The 27,882-nt window shown below is 40.0% G+C and overlaps 1 protein-coding gene across 1 annotated transcript in view; it reads right to left on the minus strand.

Moving 5' to 3' along the window:
- Positions 1 to 496: 496 nt before the first annotated feature.
- Positions 497 to 27,882, minus strand: part of TAF4B (TATA-box binding protein associated factor 4b) — a 71,705-nt gene continuing 44,319 nt past the window's right edge. Inside the window, 4 exon segments of the mRNA XM_050323312.1 lie at positions 497 to 2,318; positions 13,307 to 13,426; positions 25,520 to 25,576; positions 26,512 to 26,637. Of these exon segments, the coding sequence (XP_050179269.1) occupies positions 2,151 to 2,318; positions 13,307 to 13,426; positions 25,520 to 25,576; positions 26,512 to 26,637 (471 nt within the window). The 3' untranslated portion in view covers positions 497 to 2,150.

Below are 27,882 nucleotides of genomic sequence, written 5' to 3' on the forward strand. Positions count from 1 at the left end.
TTTTCACTTCCCAGAACACATGCAAAGCACTTACCTCTGCCCAGCTGTTAAAAAAAACCCACAACCCAGTCTCTGCGCTGACTTGGAGAGGGAAACCAAGAAGCTGCTTTTCTCCCTGCCCACCCCCTGCTTCAAGCAATCCTTTTAATCCTTTGCCCTGTCACCTACTTCTGTTTAGAAAACCTTCAAGTGAGATGTTTATAGTTAATATGTCACGTGAGGCAACCGTGCCAACTCCTGTGATGGGCAGACAGCTGGGGCTCGCTCTCGGAGTCACACCATTAGTCATGGTGATGACAGCTTCAGACGCCGAATTTCTCATGTAAGGAAACAAAGTAACCGATGTATTATTTTTAATAAAATAATTGCTTTAATGCAGTATTTAAAATAATTTTTAACATCTGATCAATAAGATACAGTACACAAATATGGAAAATGCTGCACTTTACATAAAAAGTAAAGCTAAGCATTTAATTATACAAAACAATTTTGCCCAATGCCATCAATATCTTGCAAACTATAGCTTAGTCAAAGTACTGCTTTTCTTTATATATATATATATATGCCATATATACATATATAAATAATTTACAGCATTCATTTACTAGATTTGTTTACTACTGTTCCAACAAAAACCAACATAACTGATTCAAAACAGTGAATTTGGTAACTATCTGCAGTGGTTTTGACAGTGGAGGGTGCATGAATTATCGCTTCAAGTTTTGAAGCAGCATGCCAAATAACCATAGGAAGCTTTTTCTTTAAAAGAAAAAAGTTTCAGCAGGAAGCCATTCAGTAGTTGGTTAGAGCATGGTGCTAATAACGCCAACGTTGTGGGTGCAATCCCCAAACAGGCCATTCAACTTAAGAGTTGGACTCGATGATTCTCGAGGTCCTTCCAACTCAGAGTGTTCTGTGATTCTGTGAATACAGTCAGTGCCTTTCCCAGCAGTCCTGGGAAATAGCCATGCTATACAGCGCTGTGTCATGGAAGGCAAAATTCTTGGAGGCTGGGGAGAAGGGCGACCCAGAGGGTGTTCCTTCCACCACAAGGCAGTCTTTACCAGCAAGGAGAAAATCTTTGAATCTATTCTAGCAGTCTTAATAATCCAGAGTCCTCCTTACTGAATGGAAACCAGGCAACTGTCTAAATACTTTCTACTTGAGTAGTTTCCCTGTTACACCACATCAAGGTATTAAATCAATATTCTAAAGCAGTGAATCCTGTGCTTTGCAAACCCTGCTCCTCTCCTTAAGAGAGTCTCCAGATGCAGAGTTTTAATGCATCTCAACTTTTCCCTTTTCTTCTTAGTCATCACAGGTTGTTTTTGTTAATTTCTTTCCACATCTATACTCAAGTTCAATGCTAATTTTTATATCTAGAGAAAGATCAACTGTTCTTTCTGTTTACCCTTCCTTTTTAGGATCTTTCACCCTTTGTATTTTTAGTAACTCCAAATTTTACCCAAACATTGAAGTATGCCCTAACTACACTGCCTGATGTACTTCAATCACAAGAGTAACCGATTTGTTCACCTTCCCTCAGCCACTTGAGGGCAACTGAGGCAAAGTGCAGGGTAGAAAGGACCCCTCATTCCTTTTGCTTACTACTTTCTCTCCAAAAATGAGCATCCAGCATTAATTGTAACCCCAGAAAATTTGACAGGATGCTGAGTCAGACAGGCAATACATTAGCATGTTGACTGACTGCTGGTTCATCATTAAATACAGTTGCCATGCTATGCAGTGCCATTAAAGTGTTATTTGTTTCCCTAAATAAGGTTGGATTAGAAGGTGGCACCACACATAGAACAGATGTTGCAGACTCTGGAGTACTGAAGCAAATGACATACACAAACTAGGGACACTTATCAAGCCCTCAGAGCCTGCACGACAGTTAAATGTAAGCAGGTAGTCAGGTGCTTGTTGTGTGCAGCTCAGTGTTCTCACTGGTTTACAGACTGATTTAAGCCAAATATTATTAAAAACCTTACAGGTGCTCAGTTAGGTATTTAATAAAAATGTTTATCTGTAAACAAGAGTTATCCTTACAACGGATCATTTTCCAGAAATTGTAATTTCAAGACAGTGCAACAATGCTTCAGTGTTTTCTTTGGCAGTAGACAGCAAGGTGAAATGTAAAATTCAAATCACTTCAGAAGAACACGGTACAAGTGTAGAGAATGCTTCATATCCCTCTCTTGTTCCATGCAGAATATCAAGTCCCTGAGACAGACACGGGTTACTCTTGGACAGAGCATCGGCTTTGTAAGGCTAAAACCTGATGATCCAGGAGCAGTTCCATTGCCATTCAAACCCTAAATGGGGGAGAGAGGAAAAAAAAACCATTAGAATTCCATGTAAATACAAGTTTTAACCAAACTGGTTGGATTATACTGCCTACTTGTACAAAACTATCCTGCTGATGTTCAGCTTTACATGTTGAAAACCAGTAATCCAGAAGTCCTTGCACATTAGAAGACAAAGCAAGTACTTGCCAGCTGATAGTTTATTTCATGGAAACGAAATAAACCATCAGTTGGCAGTCAAAGCAACCAGACAGTTCTATCTTTCTTTAAAGTTATATTAATATGGTAAGACAAATAACTGCTATTTCACTGAAGTCTGCTACACAGACACTTGCACTGAGAAAGGACAAGCTAACTATGAAGAAGGTACTATCACAGAGCCCAAGGTTGTGCACTTGCAAACTCCCAAGCTCCAGATGTTTCCACCTCTTCTTGAAGAAAACCATCACTGTGAGGTGCCCCTAGTCCTTGTAACAGGGGCTCTAGGCCAGGAGAAACTCCCATCCTGGCCATCTTCTGTGATCTATCCTTTAAGGGAGCAAAAAATACTCAGTCAAAGCATCCAGATATTCACACCACTGTATCTGAGCCTATCCCTCTCAGTCAGCTGCCTCGCTTGGTTATGAAAACAATTGGTAGGAGATGATGACGTTTAGTAGTTATGCATTCAAGCTACTGGAATGAGCAACCCCCACGCTTTCCAAAATGTCCCAAGATTTATTATTAGGGGTGGGGAGGAAGCAGATTACCATGAGCTGCACAATAGACTGGCTACTTATCTTGGAGCCAATCTATGCTACACAGCCAGTCTCTTATCACTACTGGAGGGTTCTTGGTAATGAATGTAATTTGTACAAATATGAGTGCTCAGTCTCTGTAACTTCAGCAAGGCAATGCCTGCCAGCATCAACACCACTTGGAGATGGTGTTGCTTAGATGCAGTGTTAACTATATCAATTCTTGCCCTAACACTCCCTGCAAGACTTCAGCAAAATGACTTTGCCCACTTTGCTTAGAGAAATCTGTTTAAAACCCCCATATATTAGAAACAAATACCACTTCTGGACTATAGTGGTGAATGCTACTGTTGTTAGGAAGGAAGCACTGAAATTTATTAAAAAATATAAGGAGATTCACCAGAGAGCACACGCTAGCCACAGAAAACCCAGGGCACATTGCAGAAATGGAAGCTGTATTTCTTACAAGCAGCACGCAGGGTATTCAGCACCATTTCATTTGCTTTACAGTCAATACTATTAAACACTATGAAATGCCATCATTTGAAACTTTCAGTTTGTTAAATGGCTTGGAACAAATGCGTGCGTGGGGAAGACTGCTGGCCACATCGCACAGAGGGCACTGCTGTCCTGGTAAGACACAAAAGGGTCACAGTTCAAGTCTGTCATATGACAACCCTGAAGGATCCAGGGAAAAGATAGCTCTGCAATGCAGCTGCCAGCACGGGTTGAAAAGGAGGTCAATCCAACAGGATGCAGCAGAACGCCTGAGGCAATGTTATAAATGAAACAAACCCCAAGGGTTTTCAGTAACCCAACAGCAATGTCCTTTATAATTCAAAGAACTTTATTGAGGTGAAAGCATTTTCTCTCTAAATAAGTCATTAGACTAGAAGTCTTTTTAAAGGTAAGACACCAAACAAAACCACCTCAATCCTGTTCACTCCCTTACAAAAAGGAGGCAGATGGCACAAATTCCCCAGCTTGCTTTGGCTACAAAAGGGCAGAAGTCTCAAGGTGCCTGCATTTGAGACAGAGTTATGGATTTGTTTATTCCTAAATTCTTACCCATCATGCCCAGTGCAGACGTAAAGCGTTATTATGTTGTAACACCACATCCAAAGCCAAAGCTTATCCTGGAGTCCTGTTTTCGAAGACAGGCAGTTTATACTTCTAAGTTTCACATAGCATCACTATGGTTTATCAGAGCTACTGAGTACAGCATTTCAGGGGGCAGGAGCTTTTTAAGAACCAACAGCTGCTAGCACACATTAAAAGGAAAGGTCCTTCTCTCAAAGTATATGACGGTTTAAAATTAAAGCAGCCAACAAACAGTCTAGGTCAGTCCAATCCAGATTGGGGTGATGCTGGGGAACTCACTTTTAAGTAAATTTATGCAGTGCTAACACTAACTCCTTTTAGCTACTGTCTTCTATAGTTTTACTGAAACACTGGTTTTTTTCATGGTTTTGTTTTGGAATTTGGACCAAGCAGTGGTCCAAGTTCTGCACACCACAATGAACCATCACAGATGCCTCTGTTAATGCCCAATGCCTTACTTAAGAAGTGCCCAACTCTGAGCTCTCAGTTGGCACAAGGGACACTTGACAGGAGGGTCCTCTGCCTCTCAGTTCTCAGAGCCTCCACTTGAGCAAACCCCTGTTGGGCAGCAGGTTGACCTTGTCTGGCCCTAGGCAGCAGTCAATAATCCGCTCCTTTACATCTCATATACCCCTTCCTGCACAGAAGCTACACCACACTGCTTTTGAGACCTGAAAAATACCAGCCCACTCCTCGCTTACAGACGTCTCTATTATGTTTCTCCCAGTTGGGCAGCAACCACTTGTGTCTTGCTGCGTTGGGGGGATTTCTTCACCGCTGGTCTTCACCTTACCCCAAGACAGCTTTGTGAGTCTCTTTTGAGAGGAAGTGAAAAAGTGCTGCTTTTTAACCAGGCCACAGACAAGTATAAAGTACGTGAACAGAAAATGCATCCCTGTACAATCAGTTCTAGCAAAGGGTACTGCAACCAGCCTCCATCCCCCTTCTGCAACATTTGATTATTAGTGCTTTAACCAGCAACTTCTTTTTTTTCCCCTTCTCTGTCTCTCTCTTTTTTTTTTTGTTATCCTTAGGTTCCTACCTTTCATTGAACCCCCCAACCCTGCGATCCTTCCAAAGGGAAATGACACAGAGACATGCAGCCCAGGAGGGCTAACTACCACTATATTCTACCAGTCAAACTGGGTATCACAGCTGACAGACCCTGTTAGTAAACCAGGTAAGGCACTGCAGCAATGTAACTCTGCACCACTGTAAACCACCCTTCTCAGCACCGAGACCACCAGCTCGCTTAAAATCAGCTCCAGGAGGTCATGGCAGCCTTGCTTTTGACCTATCCTCCCTTTTTGATCCTTAGAGCCTTTTATACACACCCGACAGAGATCAGTTACTCTCACTCATCTTGGCAGCAGAAGACATTGTGGAGCTCCTGCTGCAGTCCCACGCTGCTGGGCAGCTGGTTTTGTTGAGAGGTTGCTCCGGAAACCTGTTTTAAGATCTCCAGAGCTCTCTCTAGTGGCTGGATGGAGAATTAAATACCAACTCTGAAAAGGTAAGAGTGAAATTGATATACAGAGCCACAGCTCAAATACGAAGCTCTACCTGAGCCACCATCACCACCTTATTTCCAATCTGCAAGGAACATGAAGCAAGAGATCTGTGATCTGCAAGTCATGGGTACTGACATGGATATCAGAATTGCTCAGAGTTATCCTACAGGCCCTGATACAAAGCTCAGAGAGGTCAGCAGACACCTTCCTTCTCACCAAGTTTGGGTCAGGCTCAGTGAGCTGCTCCTGGTGGCCTACATGCTCCCTTCTCAAATTCAACGACCTCACACCAATCACATTCAAAATTTTAAACTGCTGGGAGTGGTACGCTTTAAGGGAGCAAAGTGTTCAGTCAAATGTTAAAAGCCAAGCCAAAAGTTCTCATTTAAATTTTCGGTGTGGCATAAACACATCCTAGTCCCAGAGCCAAGATCCCAAGAGAGCAAACTATTATCACAGCTCTGCTACACATTATAAAAATACCCCCAGCAGAAGGAAGCAAAGTCATGAGACACTTTTCAATGACATTTCCAAGCACAGAAAAATTACAGTTGTGTGCAGCAGAGTTGCTGAAAGGTGGTAAGAGCACCTAGTGAGCTGAAGCAAAAGCATTCAGGTTAAAGGCCCACCTCTGTCACCTGTGGTCACTGATGTCTATTGAACACTAGTTTCCCAGCTGTAAAACACAGAACACATTTCTGTCTCATAGGAGGAAAACAGGTTAAAAAGCAATGAACACATTTTGGAGCATTCAAACACTTTCCTGAGTCTCCCCCAGCAGCAAGGGGGAAAGGATCAGACCCTGTCAGAATTGTGACAGTTTTGTTTGTACAAACAAGTGCCTAATTTAGGCCAGAGAAAACAAAGTGAAAGAAGTTGATCATAGTTTGGTGACAAGCCAGCCTACTGATGCTGCCTATTCTAACAAACCTTGGTCTGACAGAAACACTCCCACATTAACAATACTAACATATTACATTACTCAATATTTACATGATTTTTTTAAAAAAATAAAGTTGGTTGTGTTAGGTTGGGGTTTTGGGATTATTTTTTTTTTAACCTTACAGATCAAGCCAATGTCTGAAAGACTCAGATCTCTATACTCAGGCTGCTTCTTGTGCAGCTGAAAACAAACGTGTATTTATGATGATATCTGTAGCCTACAAAAAAGCCTCACGAAGCTGTCACATCTGTATAATAGAGAACTCTATTCAACTACACATTTTTCTTCAGATTTCATTGCAACATTCCTACAAGTCCTTTCAAATGTAGGCAACAACGTGTTTTACATATTGAAACAAATTACTGCGAATGCAATGTCAGTTTATTCACTATTATGCCCAAGATTCATGTACGCATGTCACTTCGTATGGGTACATCAGATGCTTAATCTGTACCTGGAGGTAATGAATACTATACAAATATGTCATGTTAGTTAATAGACAATTATTAAGCTGAAATTTTCTGGCTCTTTGCCACATCATTTTAAGCAATGTATTGTCAACTAAATTATAAATCTCTTGACCCTTCACATGTCATCAACATTTGCGCGTTACCAATATGTTCAGCCTAAAGCTACAATGCAATTAGTCATTTAAATTGCAGATATCTTTCACACATAAGAAGAATTAAGTTCATCTCTGGCACAGAGAAAGCACGATATGGGCCAATGAACTGTATTTCTGAAGTGTGTGAATGGCAGCTGAGAATATTTTTGCCTATTTACATGGGGAAAAAATTCAGATCAAGTGTACGGCCTAGACTGACGGCAGCCAGGAAATTCAGCACGGAAACTAAAGCTCTCTAGCTGACAGGGCTGTGTTTAGTTAGGTCTTAGTTAGATAACTAAGATGCTGAAGCCGTATTTTATAATTGCAGCAACTTTTAGCTCCCTTCTTCCCCAGAGGCATGACCATGTTATAGATGCTTCAATTTTCCAGGAGCTTAAATAAAAACCAGAAATTGAAATTAAGAGTCTGCATACATTAAAGCATATGCAAAGTAGAAAACCCCCAGCCTCCTGTATCACGTTAGACCTATGGGCTGGGGGAAGGGGCGACAGACAGAGACACAGAGAAAGCGAGGGAAACCTCTCAAGTGTAGGAACAGATTCTGTAGCCTGGATGTGATCACCTACTTATATGTACGTAATCTAGGTCCAATTTGAAGTGACTGCTTTTAAATTAATTTTCTACAGCTTTTAAGAAAGAACTTTAGCAGACTATCATGTGCCAATGCCAAGGACCGGGCAACAGCTTCATTGCACCTCATGGATGTACTGGGAGCAGCAAACCAATCATTTGCTACACAGCCAACTTATGCCTTTAAGTTCACACAGACACAGCCACATCCTCAGCACCAATACTGAAACTGATGAGCTATGCTTGCTTGTTCTCTCATCAGAAGAACTTATAACCAAAAAGGTGGCAGTAACTTCTACAGTTAAGAGCATAAAGCCATATATCCCTTAACTACACACACCTTTCCTGCAAATGTCAAAAGAAAAAAAAAAAAAACCACCCGTCTGATTCTTACGCAGTGGAAAAAACAAAGCATGTCTCTTCCCCAGTCATTTGGAAGGATTGGGTTTTCTTTCATTCTGCAGAAAGGACTTGTTGCTCAAAGGCTTAGTTCTTCCTCAGTCAGGCTCAAGAGCATTTCCAAAGCTTAAATAAGCACCATGTACAGAATATAGGCACCCCAAGCTGTACAGCAAGAAGGGTAAGTTTAACTTCTGCTAACAATGATCAGATGTGGCAGAGACAAGAGAAGAGGACAAGCTCATTTCCTCCACCCACAATCAACACTAAAAATGGAACAATGAGCACTGTGGTAAACAAGACATTTCTCCTGTTTTTTCTTGCCAAACTTCTTTGCAGAAGGAGAACGCAAGCTCATTCGTGGACTGCTGTAGTAGATGTGCACAACCCTGGAAGTATCACATTATTTTAAGTATGTTGGCCAGAGCTAGGAGTCTGACAGAAAGAAAGTACTTGAATAGCTCTGCACTGACCCCAGAATATCAGCTGCATCATTTACTTCTGTAGCGCTACTTGCAGTAGTTTAAGTTTCCACAGCAAAGCCAGACTACGTGTGTCAAGGTAAGACCCACACTTCCTAAGAGAGCAGCCAGTCTTGGCAGGGGGCAGGACAGACACAGGCAGAATCTGGAAGGAGGAAATTTCCTTTGCTATTGGATCTGACAAAAAGAAAGAAAGGACATGAAATATAACCCTGAATCAGTTCAATGGGACCAGCCGGGAAGATGGAAAGTGAGGGACAGACACAACACCAACAGCACTGTGGGGCAGGACAGACTATATTATTTTTAAGTACTTAGTGTGTTATCATGCAGCCAGAAGGTTAATGAGAAGCAAGCAGTGTACCCCAAAAAATTACACAAAAGTACAGGCACCCAACTAAGTTTTCCTGCACGAAGTAGAAGAATGGTCCAACCACCGTCTTCAGAAGCTGACTGTAAGTGTAACATCTAGCGTCCTGACTCTACTTTCAAAAACATATGTAGACTTCTTCCCTACCTGCGGCACGATGCTGCACAAATATACTGCTCTAAATTTAGGGCAGAAGATGACCCTGCATCCAGGACACTTTTGGATAGAAGGAAAGAAAGTTTAATGACTCAGAACTGTAGTTTATTTTCTCACAGAAAAAAAGCTTTAAATATCCGCAATGGTTTTCAAATTTCTAAGACTCCAGTTACAGTGAGAATGAGACAAAGCTGTTTCCAAAATGGCTTTGTCATCAGAAAAGCAGTAAAACCTAATAAAAAAACCATCCTTGACTATGTATCAGCATTATGGAGCATGCTACCAACCAATAAAAAACATGAAACAGAACACAGAATTGGGAAAACAAGTCTGTGGTTTCAAGTTTACTTTTTTCTTATTTGTTTTAGAAGTGTCCTCCCTTCTCAAGACAAGTTATTTTTCAATTCTTCCTACCCTTTAATTCATTACTGTTTACTACATGCCCTCAAACTGGGAGAGGAGAAGAGGTGGATAACAAATGCGCAACCCCCAAAACACATATAAATCAAATCCAAAGGCTTCTCCCCCTTATTGTATCCAGAAGTGTCCAGAGGGACCAGAATGAGGGAGATGAAGATATTGCCACCTCTGGAATACAAGTAGCACCAATTAACACATTTTCACAATGGAGGGATTTTTTTACCAGGGCTTTCTCAAATTACTCTTATTGAACAATACCATTCAAATGTTAAGTTGCAGTGAAGAGAACATGCAAAACTACTCAAACTAGCGTTTCCAACAAGAAGGAAAAAAGATTCCCATTATACTGATGCCTTTATTTCCCTTTTTTTTTTTTTAATTTAGGCCTAGGGAATTAGCCTTATTTTTCTTCATTCCACAATCATCATGGATTTGCCCCTACTGCTAGTTCAAGTTTAGCAATACATAAGCAGTAATCATGGCAAGACAGAGTTTACGCTTTTTATATCGCTTTAGGTCCAAATTAGTTGGAAGGCAAGACAAGAACCTCTTTCTTCAGTTGTTCCCTGCCACACTATGAGGTGATGCAGCTGCTGGTAAGGTTTCTAGTTGTAAAGCACATGTTTGTGTCACCACATGACCTAGCTCCCAGATTAAAATGATGAATGTGCAGGAATCCTGTTTCAGGAAAAAGACTTTTCGGACGAGGCGCAAAGCCAAGTGGCAGAGCGTGGAGAAACAAAAACCTAGCGCTGAAGAATCATCCCAGTTAAACATAGATACTCATTTGTGGAGAAAGGAAGAATGATATGCTAACAAAATGCTGGGTTTAGCCTTTCACATTCACTGTAAGAAAAGGCAGCAGATCCAACTGACCCAGTCTGCTGAGCTGAACTCTCCCAATACCCATTACTTTTTGGTACTGAATAAAGAAACACAACTACATGACAAATTTGCTTAGAAAGTTTCACTTTTTTAATACATACTGCAACTGATTATTTCTTCCCTGTCTCCCCAAATACCTTAGGGCTTCAGTTTACATCAATAACTGCTCGAAACAATTCCTTTCCTTTAATTATTGCAGCAGACAACCATAAAAAAAAAGAAGCTGTGTAGAGTCAACTTTGCTGTAACATGGATGTAAGGGACAGAAACAAAGAACATTATCCAAAGAAAGTTAAATTCTTAGTTAAAAATATTAATATAGTTAGCACCAGTGATTTCACTCAATAATGTTAAAGGATCATTTGTATTCAGGAATAACTTCTTCCATCATACCTGTCTATGAAGATATTAGGCTTTAAAAATAATAATAAAAAAGGTCACAGGAGTATTATGCACAGATTTACTCCTCGCCATTGCATAGTCTGGAAGCCCTGACATCTAAGATTACTTGAGAGTAAAGCTGTCTATATTTTGTCTGTATTTGCAATTTGAAATAAGAAAGTACATCCTGCCTGTTTAAATTATTCTCAGACAGGTTGCCCAAAAAGATGATTTTAAAGATGCCCAAATGTGTATCAGCCTAAGGCTATATTGTACTTGCTTTCAGTTTCAAAGGCCTCCTTTCATCTCTGAAGAATGGAATGTTGTTTACTGCTCAGGATGTTTTGCCATGTTATCATGAATGTATTACAAATGTTCTGCTTCTTGAACTAGAGAGTGTTTCTCAAAACCATTCTTTATTCTACATGAGAAGGCTTAAGCCTTTTATAAATCCTGCTCAGACATATTGGGACACTTAAAACATTTAAGTCTAAACATCCTTCTCAAGTTTTCTATCCTGCATAATTTCACAAAATAGAAAAAAATGGTCTGCAGAGAATTGCTTTCTGGTAGCATGAAGCCTAAGTACTCGGCACTGGAATGCAAGCTTGCGTGTGAGAAATGAAAATAGTTTCACTGGCAGAATTACTTTCACCTACTGCCCTCACAGCTCAGTCTAGTACAGCAACCCAGACAAGAAGAACCTTAAAATACAGCAGGTAAATCTGTGAAATGAAATGTTATCAATGTCATGGTCAGTTTTAGGTGTGTTATGCCGACTTTTTTTCAAACTGCCAATGTAAATAATGGCTCACCACTTTTCAATAGGAACACTGTTGTCTGTCTCGCTTTGGCACAATCTCACAAAGCTTTTAATAAAGCAGACATGACACAGATGACGAGAAGTAACTGAAAAGTACCTAACAGGCAGACTTGTTAAATATTCAGAAACAAATCCGGCAGTAATTACAGAAAACCACTATGAAGAACAAGAATAGTTACTCGATAGAAGCTTGGGGGAAGATGAGAAAAGGATGGGGAAAACTGTTCTTGTGCTAGACTCATTTTTTCAAGTTTTTCCAGTGGTATTCTAAAAAAGTAACTATACATTGAGCTTCATGTGAAAGTGCATTAAAAAACTTCAAAGAGAAGAGAAGAATAGCTGCTCAAAAGCTGTGAACGCTGCTTTCTGCAGCTTGTCTAGAGACAGAATCCTTCCCTTCCCTTGTGGTAAACAGGGAGCATTCAAAGACCTAATTGTGTATACACGAAAAAAAATAATAAAAAAAAAAAAAAACAAAAACAAAAACACATCAATGAAACAAGTCTATCTCACCTGCTTAGTGAGGTCTCTTGTCACAGTCCAGAACGAAGAAAAAACTACAGGACAGATGCCATCACTGTCTCATTTACACTGCAAATAATTGAGCTTTATTCAAGGTCCTCCCAGACTCCACTATGCAAAAATCCCAGAGTATTTTCAATCCTAGCATCTATTCAAGCTTCCTGAGCCACAAGAATGAAAAAGACTTTAGGTTCATCAGGAAGGACAACTTTACCATCACTTCCCCCACATGACAGTTACTTTCCAGGCATCTGCTGACTGTGATCCTGTCAGCAGCAAACCAGTTTTTCACTTGAGCAGTATCGAGGCTTCCTGATAAAGAGGGGCAAAACCAGCAGTAATACTTGAATGACAGCTGGCAACACGTTTCTCTCATCTCCACCAAAGATGACGAAATAACAGCAGTAGGCTGTCAGGCTCCTTGGAACGAACTTCTGCAGCCACGAAAGCTTCCCAGGTACTGGAAACAGTTACTCTCCAGCACATTAAGAGATTTGTTCAGAAAAGATTTGTTAAAAGCACTTTCAATGCACTTTTAAAATTCAACGTGAGCCAGAACCAGCTCGTTGCAGTGCATCTGGCTTTATTTATTTATTTATTGCTTTCTGGGAAGGTCTAGCCAAACCGAGCTCACAGAATATTTGAAAAGAGTCCCTATGTATTGTGCATGGGTAAATGGCCACAGTCAAATGTTAAATCAAGACCCATTTTAAAAGCCATCCAAAACATCTATTGTAAGTCCATCTGAGGAGCCATGACATCTACCTGCTGTGGAAGGCCACCACAGCTTCGTTACCCTCCACTGCAGATGGAAATTTCTCTGAGTCATCATTTCATTCTGTCCTTTACACAGTGCTCTTATCCACAGTTCTTCCTTCAACACAGAATTAAACACTCCAACAAATTTAGCAGAAACAATCCTTTCAAGCACCTAATCAGCCTAGGTTTCTTACAGAACCAAACAAACCATTCTGTGTGAAAGAATTCTCACTTCTTCCTACAGGGAAAGATAAACACGATTCAGTAGGAAGACATAACACCACGCAATCATTGCAAGCCATGTCTGTACCTCCAGCCCAGATCCAACATTTGATGAATCCAAAGGTCTTTTCTTCCTCGGTCCAATGGCTGCCAAAGCTGTGAGGTTGGCTTCTCTTTGTTGCATCTGCGCTAACTCCAACTGCTGCATCTAATTTGAAAAGAAAACACCTACATTAATTATGATATACATTATCCTACGGATCTTGTTCTCTTTATAGCAGCTTCAGACAGCTCTGCAGTTCCTACTGACACAATGTGCTTCACAGCATCTTTCCCTGTCTTTACAGACACTTTTGACACAGCTCAGTAATCTGTCATGCTGAAAGCCCTACAGATTGCACCGTGTAACGCCTTTTATGAAGACCACACTGTGATATCAACATTACCTTAAGAGGACCTTTGCAGCTGTTTTCTCAGCTCATAAGCTTTGCCATTTCTGATTATCAGAAAATACTTAACTGAATTGGTTTATGAAGCTGGATTAGTATTAAAAGTCGAAGTTACCAACTTCTGGGAACTGGGCATGTTCTCAATTCAAAATCTCAAATCATGACTGCACAAGCACGATACTCAATTTCTCCATGCTGTATTACCTGAACCCAGCACTCAATATTGCCATTGTGAAATATCTTATGCAACTGAACAGGATGCTGCCTTTGACTGCTGTCCATCTTGGAGCACAGGTGGAGGGGAGCACTCTTTCTCTGTGGAGAATGAAGGTTTTCCAAACAGAGACCTCTGGGTTTGATCTTAAATGATCTGACCCTGATCTTAAAACCCTTAAATGATCTGACTTGCCACTACAATGGATTTTTAGCCCATTCTCTCCCCATTCGCTGGACTTAGAAAATTGTTCACATGGGGATTTCTCTGCATGTATATGTGTGCACATCTTAAAAAATTAAAGTACAACCATACCATGGTAGGAAAGCTCCTCTCTTCCCTGCTCCCACTCTAAAAACAATTAATCCAGGCAATACAGGTATTTTGCTTAGTCCGTTTGCAACACACTATGATTTTGTTTGTTTTTCATCTCTCAGAGATCCCACTTGGAGAGGAGAAAAATCAGATGACAACTGAGCTTGCAGCACCTACATGGTAATACTCCCCTACTTGCTCCCACTTAAAAGATGAATCCACAACAAAGAAACACTGTGGGGTTTTGGGGGAGTGTTGTGGGGAGCAGAGCTTTTGGTTGGGTGGTTTCTGGGTGGGTGTTTTTAAAAGTCTTATTTTACTTCAGATAAGTAAACTTTAGTGATGCTGGCAACTTCACATCATGTACTGCAGCAGCTAAGGTTCTTTAAATCAAAACTCCTAAAAGGGAGTCTTCCCTGGAAGACTCAAATTATCCATATGCTCAATATTTTTTTGCAGAAATCAGGGAAAGCAAGACTTTAACAGATATACTGAGAGTAGAATTTTGGGGGGGGTTGGTCTTTATTGTTTTTCTTTGTTTGAAGATGGGATAAATGTTTCAGTTATGAAAACAACACTATTTGCAAGTCAGCTTTGATCACACTATGTAGGCTTTTGCTTACAGAAACATAGTAGTACTTTTTCAATGCCAGATACCATCATTCACTTACCACACACACTATTCTTGCTTTTGTGTGCAGTGTAAACACTTACCAGCTTATTTATCAGAATTCACTCAGTTCACTGGTGTTTTGCTTTTTTTATTTCCCAAATATACTGTATTGCTTTCAAGAATACTTTAGATACTACAGATTTTAAGAATACTAGTGTTTTGCAAATGTCTGAGGTTAACTCTAGCCAGCCTACTTTCATAAAACGTCTAAGATAAACTTTTCCTTTCATCTCAGTCTTTAGTATGTATCTATATATTCAGGAGCTCACTGCAAGCAATCATAGATGGGGGAAAGTAAAACTAAACCTGAAAAAGTAACTTGCAACTTCACAAACTCTGTGAAAGACTGAGGCTTAGAAACCACTTTTATGTGGCATCTTCATCACCCCCTGTGATCAAGCAGGAGCAATAAAATGCTCAGAATAAGTGCTAAATCTCAGCAACAAAATGCTGAGATTTTCTGGCAGAGGCAGGAGCCTCAGCTGCCCAGGCCTCAACACCTGGAGCCACCCCTCCTTACAGGGAGCTGTGGAGCATCCCTGTAGAAGTAAAGTACACCTTCCTGCTGGCAATGTAGTTCAGTCATCGCGATGGTCACATGAACACTGCAGTCTTCTTGCCATGAGAAGAGGCACTGAAACATGCCATGCACACAGAATCCCTCTGGGGAAAGATTAAATTCCAAAAGTCTCCACTGACAAAGAAAACCAGAAGGGTAAAGATGATTTGCTTTACTTTTAAGAACCATTACACTTAAAGTAAAAGGACTTTTAAAACCATTAAACTTAAACCAAAGCAAAACCAAAACAAAAGCTTTTTTTAGCCTTTTCTGCTTCCATCCCTGGGAGTCATTAGAAGACATACCCCCCTTCTCTCTCAACCCTACAAAACACATACCAACCAGCTCTGCTGTAGTTAGACAAGTCAGAAACATGTGGCTGCTGAACACTTCTGTCTTGAAGCAGCATTGAAACAAGATCCCCTCTCCTTTTAACAGCTGATGTTGATGGGCAGCCATGGTCAGGTCTAAGGAGAAGATGCAGAGCTATGAATTAAATACCGAGAGGGCTTCGGGTTGGCATCAGCATGCGGTAGAAGGGACTGGGTGGGTGGAGTCTCTGATGGGGGAGTATCAGAATGCTGCTCTGGCTGAGGACGGGTAGTGCCTTTGCACCATCACCGTTTTTACTCCATGCAGTTCAAGCAGACAAAGCACACTGGTGGCACAGACATCCATCCTGCAGGAGTGAGCACTGCTGCTGGAGGGCAGTGCTGGCAGGGAACCCACCAATAACAAAGGAGAGGATGACACTTGGGGGATGGTATGAAGAAGATGCACGTTCTAGAAACAGAACTGATGCATCTTTGACCAGGCAGTTCCCAAGACAGTGCTGGAAATGCAGGTCATTACTAACATCTCTCTCTCCAATACACTTTCCAGCTCATAACCAGTCAAACGATTTTTCAAAAAATACAGAATCTCACTAGGGTTTTGGAGCAAAAGGAAAAAAAAATCACAGTCTTATTGCATTCTACACATCCCAGGGATTTTTCTGATAACATAATTAAGACAAATGAATTTAAACACTCAATCTCCATAATGGACTCAACAGATCCCCATTAAGTGATATGGGCAGGCATCCAAATTATCCTGCTCAAGCCAGTAAAATCATCCTTTCATCAAGTTTTGTTCCATTAAAAAGTGTGAGATTAAATGTCCAAACATTGTGAGAGCAGTTAAAAGCACAGGATAAGGAGAAGACAGGCAGATAATGCCAAGGGATACCTGAGGATACTGGCTGGCTAATTACTGCCAAATTTTCCTAAACAAGATTAGGAAAGAGCAAGAGGCAACTATGTAGAGGCAAATCTTTCTTTAACAGTTAGGTTTGTAGTACACAACTTAGGGAAGAAAGATCACTGCAGCAAGTGACAGTAAAAGTAGTAAATACACTTCATCAGAATACAACACAGAGAAGTTGCATCTATTGTTTCCCTTTTAGAGGTCAGTTAATTAACACTGGTGTCTTTGACTACAACAGGATACAAACAGAACCTGCACACCCAGGTGAAATCATAATGTCATACCCATCTTGAAAACAGATGAATTTTTTCCTTGAAGACAAAAGGGTGTGATGGCAATTCAAGAGGGGTGGGGGGAAGTTGCATCACACATTGGACCACCAAAGGACCAGGTTTCCCCTCAACCTGACCTACTTCATCTGCTGAAAGATGCTGCTGGTCCACCACAAGAATCCAACATGTGCTCTGTTCAAAATTCATTCCTCAAGAAGGGCATCGAGAGGGGACAGTCTCATTTGCAAGTGGCAAACGAATATTCATGCTCCTTCCCCCCCCTTCCGATTTTCACATACGCTAAGAATTGCAGTACAAAGAGTTCTAAAACCCTGTGTATAAAGATCAAATTGCTATGAAAACGTCTCAGAACTTGTAAAATAGCCTTTGTTGCTGCTGGCCTTTTTAATAATAAAAATAGGGTTTAAAGTCTGGTCTTGCAGCAAGCAGGAATCTCTAGGGTGACACAATAACCATTTTAGTTAATCTGACCTGCAGCACAAATCAAGAAATAAGGTATGTTTTAAAGTCCTTCCTTATAGTGAAATGGCATTTGCAGCACGGCTGTAATCACACAAAATGAAAGGTTTTAAAATTGACCTCTCTGTTCTTCACTCAGTCCTCTGAGAAAAATATTTCTTTTTCTGCTCACAGAAATTCTTTCTCACTTATGTCTCACATTCTGCATTTCAGAAAATATGCAATATCTATTTTTACTATTACACCAGTGACATTTTGGAGACATTTTAATATTAAAAAATAAATTTCAAGTTGTGTAAGAAGACAAGAAGTACTTCAGCTATGAGATGCTGAGACTTTTACTTAAAGCAATACTGCAGATTGGTTTTAAACTCTTTTGGTTACAAAGTACATGATATATGGTTATCAAAGCCCCAGTAACTGAAGTTATGCAAATCTCTGTATTTTCCCTAAACAGGAAGAATCCCTTAGACACAATTGATGAAAAGTATAGGCTACTACAAATAGAGCCAACTAATTCACACCAGCTAATCCCTGATGTGTACAGCAAAGGGTGGCTGTATTATAAAAGGAAGGGGAAAAGGAGTGCTACCTTGCTCAATGCACCTTGGAAAAGGACTAAATGAAAGCCCTTGTGTCAGGTCACAAAATATCCAGCACAGGATTCATGTATTTGGTATAAGCTTTCACAGCAGACAAAAAACATGAAACATTTATTCTTTAGATCCTCAAGAATGGTTTTGCCAGGGAAGGTTTTTCTAAAGGTAGAGATAATTTGTATTATCCAGGGCTCACAGAGCAGTAATAGGACTGTGGTTAAAGAAAAGCCAAACAGGTGGCACTTGTCCAGCATGATGCTGGAGGAACTTATGCTCAGAAAAAAAAAGGAAAGAAAAAATAAGCCATAAAATTGTCTTGGCAATGCAGTAACAAATAAATAACAGCCCCATGGATGTAAACGAGTTCAGAAAAAATGCTGGCAAGACAGATGTGGAAGCTGAACACCACAATTCTGGGCTTGGTATAATTAGTACAAAGGAAAGACTAAAAAGTATATGTACAAGATAAGGGGTTTAATATCAAGCAAAAAGTGGGGATGTCTTCACGTATGACATTATAGGCAGAAAAAGTACAGGACAGATTAAATAAATATTTAACGTAACAGAAGAACTGGCAGAAAAGGAAACTAGGGAAGGCTGAAGACAAGTTAATGTATGCCTAAGGGTTATGTGTGCTATGCAGCAATAAGTAGATCAGGAGTAATAAAAGCACTAAAGTAGATGAACAAGAATTTGTATAAGACTTGCGGGGTAAAAAGGCTAGGAATATAAGCATACAAAAGAGGCAGAAGCTCCCAATTCTATCAGCTTCCACAATAAAGAAACTAAACAATAAATTAACAAATATTAAAATTCAAAGTAAGTAAAAGAAACTGTGTCCAAATTTCAACATCTACCCTTTTTTTGCATCTGTGAAAAAGGAATCTCAAGACCTACGTGTGCCCTTTACTGCATATTTTTTTAAAAGAACTAAATATTGAAGTACCTTTAAAGTGGAGCCACTTATCACACTGGAATGACTTCTTTTTCTATCCATTCTTTTTTCTGACCAGCTTTTTCAAGCAAAGTTTCACTGGGTTTCATTGTGTTCTCCATTTAGTGCTTTGGAAGTTGTCTACTCTTCTCAGTTGCTTTTCCCTTCATTGTCTTTGGAAGAAAGCACTGCAATTTTTTTCACAGTCCCTTTAAGCATTTTAAGGAACTTGTGAAGAAAATTAAAAATAAACCTTAAAAATCTGTTTTCAATCCCCAGCCTCTCGCACTCGTTGTCATAAAGCTCAATGAGCATTACTGCCTCCAGCCTCTACCTTCTCTATACAAAATTTTCTGCCCTACAGGTTGAATGAGGCTGAATAGCAGACTTCTCATATGGGGGACATTCTCTGAGGAAAACTGACACTTGGAGGCTGCATATTTAAACATTTACCATCCTCTCCTCTTGCCTATAATGCAATTTCTCTTCTTGCAATTGCTTCCTTTCAAACTGTTTTAATTAGCCATACAATTAGTTTCCACTGACTTTTCCCTCTGTTGTAATTTAGATTTAACAGCAGCAAGGCAGAATAGCACGCACTGGTTTGATACGCAGTCCTAATTTATAATAGAACTGTATGTAATACTGTAGAATTCTTTCAGGTTAATATTCCACATATATGCTTCAGTGGCAGAGCTGTCCCTACTGTGGCTGTGTCCCCCAAGCCCAGACACCTTGTCTGTCTAAAACTAAAGGGTGCAATAAAATGTTTTTGGAAAACAACAGAACATTTTTCCAGGGTAGTCATGAAGTAATCTAAGTAATCTACCCATAGGAGAAGGGAAAAAAAAAAAAGAAATCTTTCAGTTGATATTTGAAATTCCCTAATATACAATTAACTCCATGCAAGATAAAAAAATCCAGGGCGCAGTGACTTCGTGACTCCTTATTTTGCCCATTTTTGCTAAGAATTTCCTATGTGTGGAGTACGTATTGCCTTTTACCATTTTTTTGCTTGTTTGTTTTGCTTAACAATTACTGATACAATCTTGTGTTTTCTAGAACACCTGGAGCATGCTTTCCCCTGTGCAGCCCCATCAGCTTGCCTTACTTGGAGGCCCAAGGAAAATCTTGGGTGTCTGGCATCCAGCATCAAGCCCTGTGTTTTCAGAAACTGCCTAGGCTACTTTTGTTGAAAGGCCAAGAAACAGGCTACAGCACACCACACCAAAACCATGCTCCATAGTTTTTGTGTCAGATACTGTCACGTGTGAGAAGACTTCTCAATGACCCTGAGCAGATCTGCCTTATCCAACATGCCTTATCTAGCCCTTGCTAGACATTACTTTGAAACCAAGCAGAGTTCTTCCAAAAGCACAATATTGTAACAATAATTTATTCACTCATTCCCGAGGTCTCCAAGCTAAAGTTTAAGTCCTTCTTCCACCTGCCAGTCTCTTCATCTCATCACACAGTCCACCCATCCAACACTCCTTCTTGGCACAGAATTCTCTGGATCTCCATTATAATTTCCTTTTTGTACCTTTAGTTCTAAAATTTCCTCCATTAGCAAGTTTCTAATGTAAGGCCATACTTAGAGCTGGTTATGTGTCCATTTTCCATCTTTTCAGAGAAACTGAGAAAAGGCTATTTGGAAATGCAAAAACACGCTTAATGGAGTTTTGTGGAGGTTTGTTTTTCACTAAAGATAGTTGTTATCATCTTTCAGCCAGATGGTTTTAGGGTGGTTTTCGATGCAGTGTCTCAGCTGCTCTTTTCTTATGTTTCTTCGAAAAACCAATATGAATGTCACATAAACAGGCATTTGGTTTGCTTTTTAGCTTGCTCAATAATCTAACGCTTTACAGGATTTCCATCCCTGATTTTCTGCAAGACTTGTAGCACACCAAGTCTCTGATGATAGCCCTCTTGTTATTTGTAGGGCTACACTACAGCTAACAAAATGTATGTCTTTTAAATAATAGTGCTTTTTTTTCCCTCTAAAAACATGCAGAAGCAGGCAAGAAACACTACAGAACAATAAAGATAATATAAATCAGGTAATTAAGCAGAAGCTCTCAGGATGTCACTGAAGGCTCATAAAAAGCAATGAGATCTTATTTTGCTTGCAGCATCTTGTGTTTGCTTTTTTGAGAGGTCATGGTTAATTTTTCCCCTGCCACAAGGACGGTCTTAAAGAATTTGAACCATGAGGTCCTGAAGACTAAATATAGAAGCAGCACAAGAGGTGTGGGGGGGAAAAAGGAAACAAAGAGCTTGAAAAATCTGGGTTGGAGGCGGTAGGGAGAGCAGTAAAGAATCAGGTTACAGTTACTTGTTACCTGAGAATGTGAGAGGAAATAACGGAGTTAGGATGGATATATGAAACAGGAAAAAAAGATGACTGTTAAAAAGATACTACAGAACAACTAAAAATCAGTCATTACTATGTAACACCCAGAACTCACTGGAATCATGCTGACTCTCTGTTTGATTTTTTTTATAGGTTTTGTTCAATCTCTACAAAAACCCTAGGGTTTGCTATTTTCCTCCCCGTCAGTTGATACTAAAGGTATTGAATTTTCTCAGCATCTCATCTACTGTTGCCTTGTATCTGTGTCAAAAAAATGCACAAGTGTGTCAAGCAGGCAGGAACAAGTGAATGGGAAGATCTGTGCACTTGTAGGTGAACACAGATGCTGATGGAGCAAGGAATAGGGCAGGCAGATCTGCTGCCCATCAGGTGCTTGCTCCGCCCATTTCTTCCCCTTGCTCAAGATGAAGCTGCTCACCTTTATCCACTGATAGATGCTGCAAAGTGACACAAGGTAAGAGCAGAGATAAAGGTAGCTACTCTGGAAATAAGCAAAGATGCAATCAGTAAAACACCTGTTCACCTGCTCAACCCAAAGCAGCAACTTTGCCCACATATATTCTGAAAGGTTTGTCCAGGCTCAGCCTTAAGCTTCCTGAAGCCATACTACAAAAGCACACTCACTTTGAAGATGAGGGACAGAAGTACAAAAAAATTAGGAAAAATTTCTTCACTAAGAAGGGATATCAAGCATTGGAACAGGCTGCCCTGGGAAGCAGCTGAGTCAGCATCCCTGGAGGTATTTAAAAGATGTGTAAATGCAGCAGGTAGAGTCATGGTTTACTTGTGGTCTAAGACTTGGCGGTGCTGGTTGGACTTGATGATCTTTGAGGTCTTTTCCAACCTCAATGACTCTAAGAGATCAGGTTTACATTTAAAATTATAGAATTTTAACACTGTTTAATACAGACATTTTTACAGGTCTTCTGGGACACATTGTTCAGATGACTTGCTTGCACATTTGACAGTATCCTACAACTGCTACTCAATTTACGTAAGCTCATTTCACAAAAAGGATGAAGCCACAAATGAACTACAAATACAGCTTCAAGAATTGTATTGACTGAGCATTTTCTTTTTAACTGAAATTATTGCAGAGAGTAGAACAGGAAATAGCAGAAACCACCTAAAAAAGTTATGGTTTAATAGTGCAAGCATCAGCGATAATGAGAAGCCTGTATCCTCTCAGTCTGAAGAGGCAGATAAGGCACAATGAAAAACAGGGTTAATTTACCCAGACTTCAGGAACACCGTTGCACAAAGAGCTGGTCCATGAGGAGAGTAAGGACAAAATCCTTGAGTGCACAAAGCAGCAGCTTGGGGCTAACCTTGCAGCTGTCTCTGAAGAAATGTGCACTTTCCATAGGTATTAAAATCTGCCGAAACAGGTGAAAGGGGGAAGTAAATAAAGACTTAATTCATAGCAGGCTACACAGACTAAGAATATAGGAAAGTAAATGACTTAGCATAGGGGAAGTTTGAGGCAATAGGTCATGCAAAAAGGGATGAAAAGGTCACAGCAATTATGTATAGCCTTTTGGATAAAAGAATCCACTGCAGAGTCTCTGGATGTACTTCCAGCAATGTTAAGACATTGCCTCCAGCTGCTGGATGACAGCACATCCTGGATTTATAAGTATTCATTGTTAGGATGTACACCCTGCATTTTGGGAAACTTTGCTTTAGAACATGCTACAGTGCCATTACCCCACACATTCTCCCTTCTCCCCGGGGTTACCATAAAGATATAAAAGAGCTTTGATGAAGGCAGGTCCACATTCCTCCTTAAAGAACTACAAGTGGACAATCAGATCAGGCTTTCCAGTGGATACTTAACCAGACTGACCTGGAAAAGATCTGATTCCAGCTGAAAGAGGTATCAAAGTTTCCAAGTTTGGTTTCTTATGAGCAAACTATAATCGCAACATAACAAGATAGACAGACAAGGGTAAGCCATTTCAGACCTTCATCCCAGTATTCACCATGCTTTAGTTACCAGTTTTAGTCTTGGAATATTCATTGATTTTTATTTTGCTTATTTCAGATCTATTCATGTTTGCATTTTTTTAATGCAAATGTGTGCTGACCATTTATCTCCAAACTGTCAATAAAGTGCTACATTTTTCCAGCCGCATTTGCTCTCATATCCACTCAAGCTCACAGATAAGAAAACATCACAGGCACAAAAGGTGGGTTTATCCATTCTCCATGTCAAGCCTGGAGAAGCTTCTGGCTGACTCATTTTGTGGAGAACAAAGCAACAGGACAGAGGGCAAGGAAATACAAGCACAAAGATCTGCGTTTTCTCAAGAGGCACATTTGTCTCCTCTTTTTTTGGTGAAGCAGTTGGAGACTGTCACTCTGGGAGCAGCACAGCATGGAGAAACATGCAGGACAAATGTGATGCAGGCTGTGTTAGCCTGGCACAAGATAAGATGAAGGAGGTGAACTCAACACACAGTAGAACACCAAGCACTAAACTTACATGCCTTCTTCGCTCTGTTGGCTCCTTTTTTGTACACCCACATGCTACTTTTTAAAAGAAATCTCATTAACAATACCAACTAATCTAAAAAGAGACCCAAAACACATACCTATACAGAGTATTTTTCAAGATCCTACACGTTATTGTTCATAGAACAAGAGAAAAGAAGCTGCATAAATGAATTACTTTGCAGTCTTTTAATAAAAGAAAGAATGTCTAGAAACAATCAGATGATGCAGAGGTAAAGTCACCTACAAAACAAGACAGATTAGCATCACCCACTGATTGTTGATCCTGGTGGCACTAGAGGCAACTTGGAAAGGGCTTTAGGGCAACTTTGTACTCACAGATTGTAGGAATGAAGAAAGAGTTGTAAGCAGAAACAAAGAATTAAAAGATAGACAGTAAAGCAAGCTCCTTCTCTTATTTTACAAATTTCTTCTTCTATGGTGCAAATCCAGAGCATTGATTCGAATACTATTTTACTGGATTTCCATTTGTTTTGCCTGGACTCCTACATTAATCCAAACAATAAGGGCCTTTAAAGCATTCATAAATAACCTGCTGCTGCTGCTGGCACCTAGGAGCCAAATGCAGTAATGTTAAGCAACAACAAATTTCATAGTTCAAGAGGCACAGTTAAGGAAAAAGGTTGCTCAGAAAAATCACTCTCATTTAGCACAAAGATCCTTAAAAATTGCATGAAATCAGTCAAGTAACTATAGAAACCAATTTCTTCAGCTCTGTATCACACGTCTCACACCTCAATTGTCTTTATTATCGTCTGCTGTCAGATCCTTAATCAGAAATGTGAACAGGCTTGATGATTTATTCAGCAGGGAAAAGAATCTGTAGGTCAAGTGAAAAATTTCACACACACATACACACGCACACACATCTTCAACCTCAGGTACTTTCATTTCATTCTGTTCCCAGTAGCTCTGGGGGCAACTCCAGTGAGATCCAATATTAAGGCTCAATTAAAATAAGCTCCAATTAGTGGAGCTTTTTTCTCTCAGGCTAGAAAAGTCAGGAAATGGATATTGGGAAATGTAAAAAGTCAGCTACTGAGAGGAGGCTGCAGACATAAATGAACTTATTTGTTGATTTCTACAGTTGCTATGCAGAGGCCTCTGGGAGTAAAAGCTTAACCAGTCTAAGCTATAAACTAAAACCCCTGCAGCTAAACATGAACTGTGTGAAACAAGGGCTCCATTCCAGAACAGAAAACTGCTGGGCCCAGAAAATTAAAAGCCAGAGGCGTTTTCCATTTAAAACTAAATCCCAGTACCGCCTCCCAGCCAAAGAATTATAAGCAGTATCAGATTTACAAAACGAACAATTACCCTGGAAAAATGTAGCCTATTGTACAGTCCCAGATGCTAAATCTCAAAGTTTCTTTTTTTTTTTTTTTTCTTTCCTAATCCCACATTATATTCCTAACAAGTGTACTGCTGCAGTTTACAAAGGACTGTTTCTAGACAGGACTGAAACTGCAAAAAATAAAATGTTAAAAAAAGAGAGCTCATAATTCATTGACCTCATTTGAAGCACTGCCCTTGCCTGTGGCAGTTCCTGTCCTTCCCCAAGGCCTCTGCAAATGGTATGCAGCAGCAAAATAAACCCTGACCTAATTGCCAGGACAGGGCTGCCAACCTTCTCTCAACACACAAAGGCAAGCATGGTAACTGGAAAGTCCTACCTCTTTCGCTTTCTGCTTTAACCGCAGTTGCTCTGGATCTTCTTTATTGGAACGGCTCTAGCAAAGCAAGAGGAGAAAGATTGAACAGAAATTACTGGCATCCAAACACCATCGTATCCGTTAAATATTTAATAATGACAATTTTCTCTGGTGATTGAAAGATTTAGCTCCAGGGGTGAATGCCTCAATCCAGACTGGCTTCCATCCCCCTCCATGCACATACGTGCACACCCCTCCTCATCTGGGCCGGCTGCCTCTGCTGTAGCCTGAAGCAAGATTAAGCTGAAAATGATGCTAACACTGTCAGTCAGGTCCAGTCGAGGCATGATGTTGTTCATGTCAGCAGCAGACACTTAAAAAGGACAGGAAGTATAGGAAAGAAAGGGAGTTGTATTTGTGCAAGCCCAACACAGTTCTTTCAACTCTAGATTAGGTTTCCATCCAAGGGGCTCCAGAATTCGGACTGAAAACAAACAAACCCCACACAGAAGATGATCAAGCCTCACCTGATAGAGCGACATCTATAGAATTTTTTTCCTGCTTCTCTTCTTGAGGAAAGAGAAGGGAGAAGAAAGGTACTTATTCTATACTACAACAGCTTCATCAGGGCTTCATGGATGCTGGGCTAGCCCTCTGATCTTGACTACAGAAAATAAATACATCTGGCAGGGTGGTGGATCTCACCAGCCTTCAGTTTCAGAGCCAAAAATAGATCCAGGAAGGACATTTTTGGCTTTTTATTTAATTTTGACCAGTAGGAATAATCTCAAAAGCAGAGTTCACCCCATCACACATTTCAAAGAACTCCTGTTTTTTTTTAAATGTGTAAATACGCTAAATCCTTTTCTGTAAAGCCTAAATTGTCCTAAACATTATGAATTTTCAGGAACAGGGTTAATGGTTTCTACATTTAAAAACAGAAATAGGAGGAACCTGAAGACATTCACCAATCTAGAGGACATGACTACTTCCTTGGAAAGCAAGAATCTTACCTTGGCTGCTCGAAGCAACATTTCACGTTCCTCTTCATCTTTTCTCTGCTTCTCTAGGTGATCAAGCTTTTCAAGAAATCTCAGCTGTGCTCTGGTGTCACTACAAACGATGTACTTATCGCTCCCCTGGAAAAAAGCAGTTTGTTATAGACAAGAAGGCCTTTATAGACACAGTTAGAGCTAACAAACCCAATGGGAAAAATCTAAAGAGAACAACACTATTTTTCAAAGCTGAAAAGTGTAGGCTGTTTTAGAAAGACTTTAGGTGGTAGGTAAGTCATTTACACATCTCCTCTCCACTGAAGCATGTTTCTAGGTATCTGTAACTAGTAAGAGGTTATTGAACAAGTGACATTAAAAACATCTAGTCTATAATGACTACAATTACAACAGTCTTCCCTAACCTTAGTTAAAAGACTAAAATTTTGTTTTAAACCAGCAACTTCATATCCAAACATTTTTAGGAAAATAGCCTTTCCCTTTAAAGAGGAGAAAAAATTTGACATTTTTAGTGTTTTGTGTTCTAGTTTCAGCCATTTAATGCAGAAGTTGAAATAAGAATCACCTGGTGTTTCCAAAAAAGTTTTATGCAGTGGAGGAGTGGTTCAGAACTAGTTATAATGAATCTTGGGGTGAAGAAAGTGAGATGTATTATATATGCTTTATTATAGCTTTAAGAATACATATTTTTGCCTCAGTGAATGTTCTCAAGTCATAGAATAGTTTATGTTGAAAAGTAAACCAGGAAAGTCATCTGGTCCAACCACCTGTACAAAGCCAGGGCAGTGAATACTAATGACTATTTCCAACAATAACTGGACACACAGGCATTGAAACATAACTAGGGTCACTTTGGTCTCAAGAATAGCAATCAGTGGTTCATTTTTCATTACAATTCATTCACTAGAAAGCCTGAGTTGACATTTACTATAGATCGGAAAGACAGAGAAAGGAAAGATCTAAAACGTGGTCAACCGGCAAAGGAAAACTAGGGTTTACTGTGTTGCTCTTCTAAAGACAAGCTATTTAAGCCATGTGTTGGCCAGAGGGCATTAGGCAAAACAAGACAAGGAGACCATTCTAGATGAGGTATGTCTGTGCCACCTGTTTGTACCTCTTTTTAATGCACATCCTATACTTACCTTCCTTCTCTGTTGCTCTGTGAACTTGTTTCCCTGAGAAATTTTTATCAGTCAAACAAACTATGTACTTTCAGCAACTCTTCTTTCTATCTTACCCCAATCTCACATTCTGATGAACCAATTTTGGCATACAACCATTCTGAGCACTGGATATAAGCACTGGATACTTCACAGCTGTATTTTAGGCAAGGTTACATGCTAAGTCTATAGCCTTATCAGTATATATCAC

This window comes from Myiozetetes cayanensis, unplaced genomic scaffold (assembly GCF_022539395.1).
Source record: "Myiozetetes cayanensis isolate MyiCay16 unplaced genomic scaffold, myiCay2020 scf1, whole genome shotgun sequence".
Classification (NCBI taxonomy): domain Eukaryota; kingdom Metazoa; phylum Chordata; class Aves; order Passeriformes; family Tyrannidae; genus Myiozetetes; species Myiozetetes cayanensis.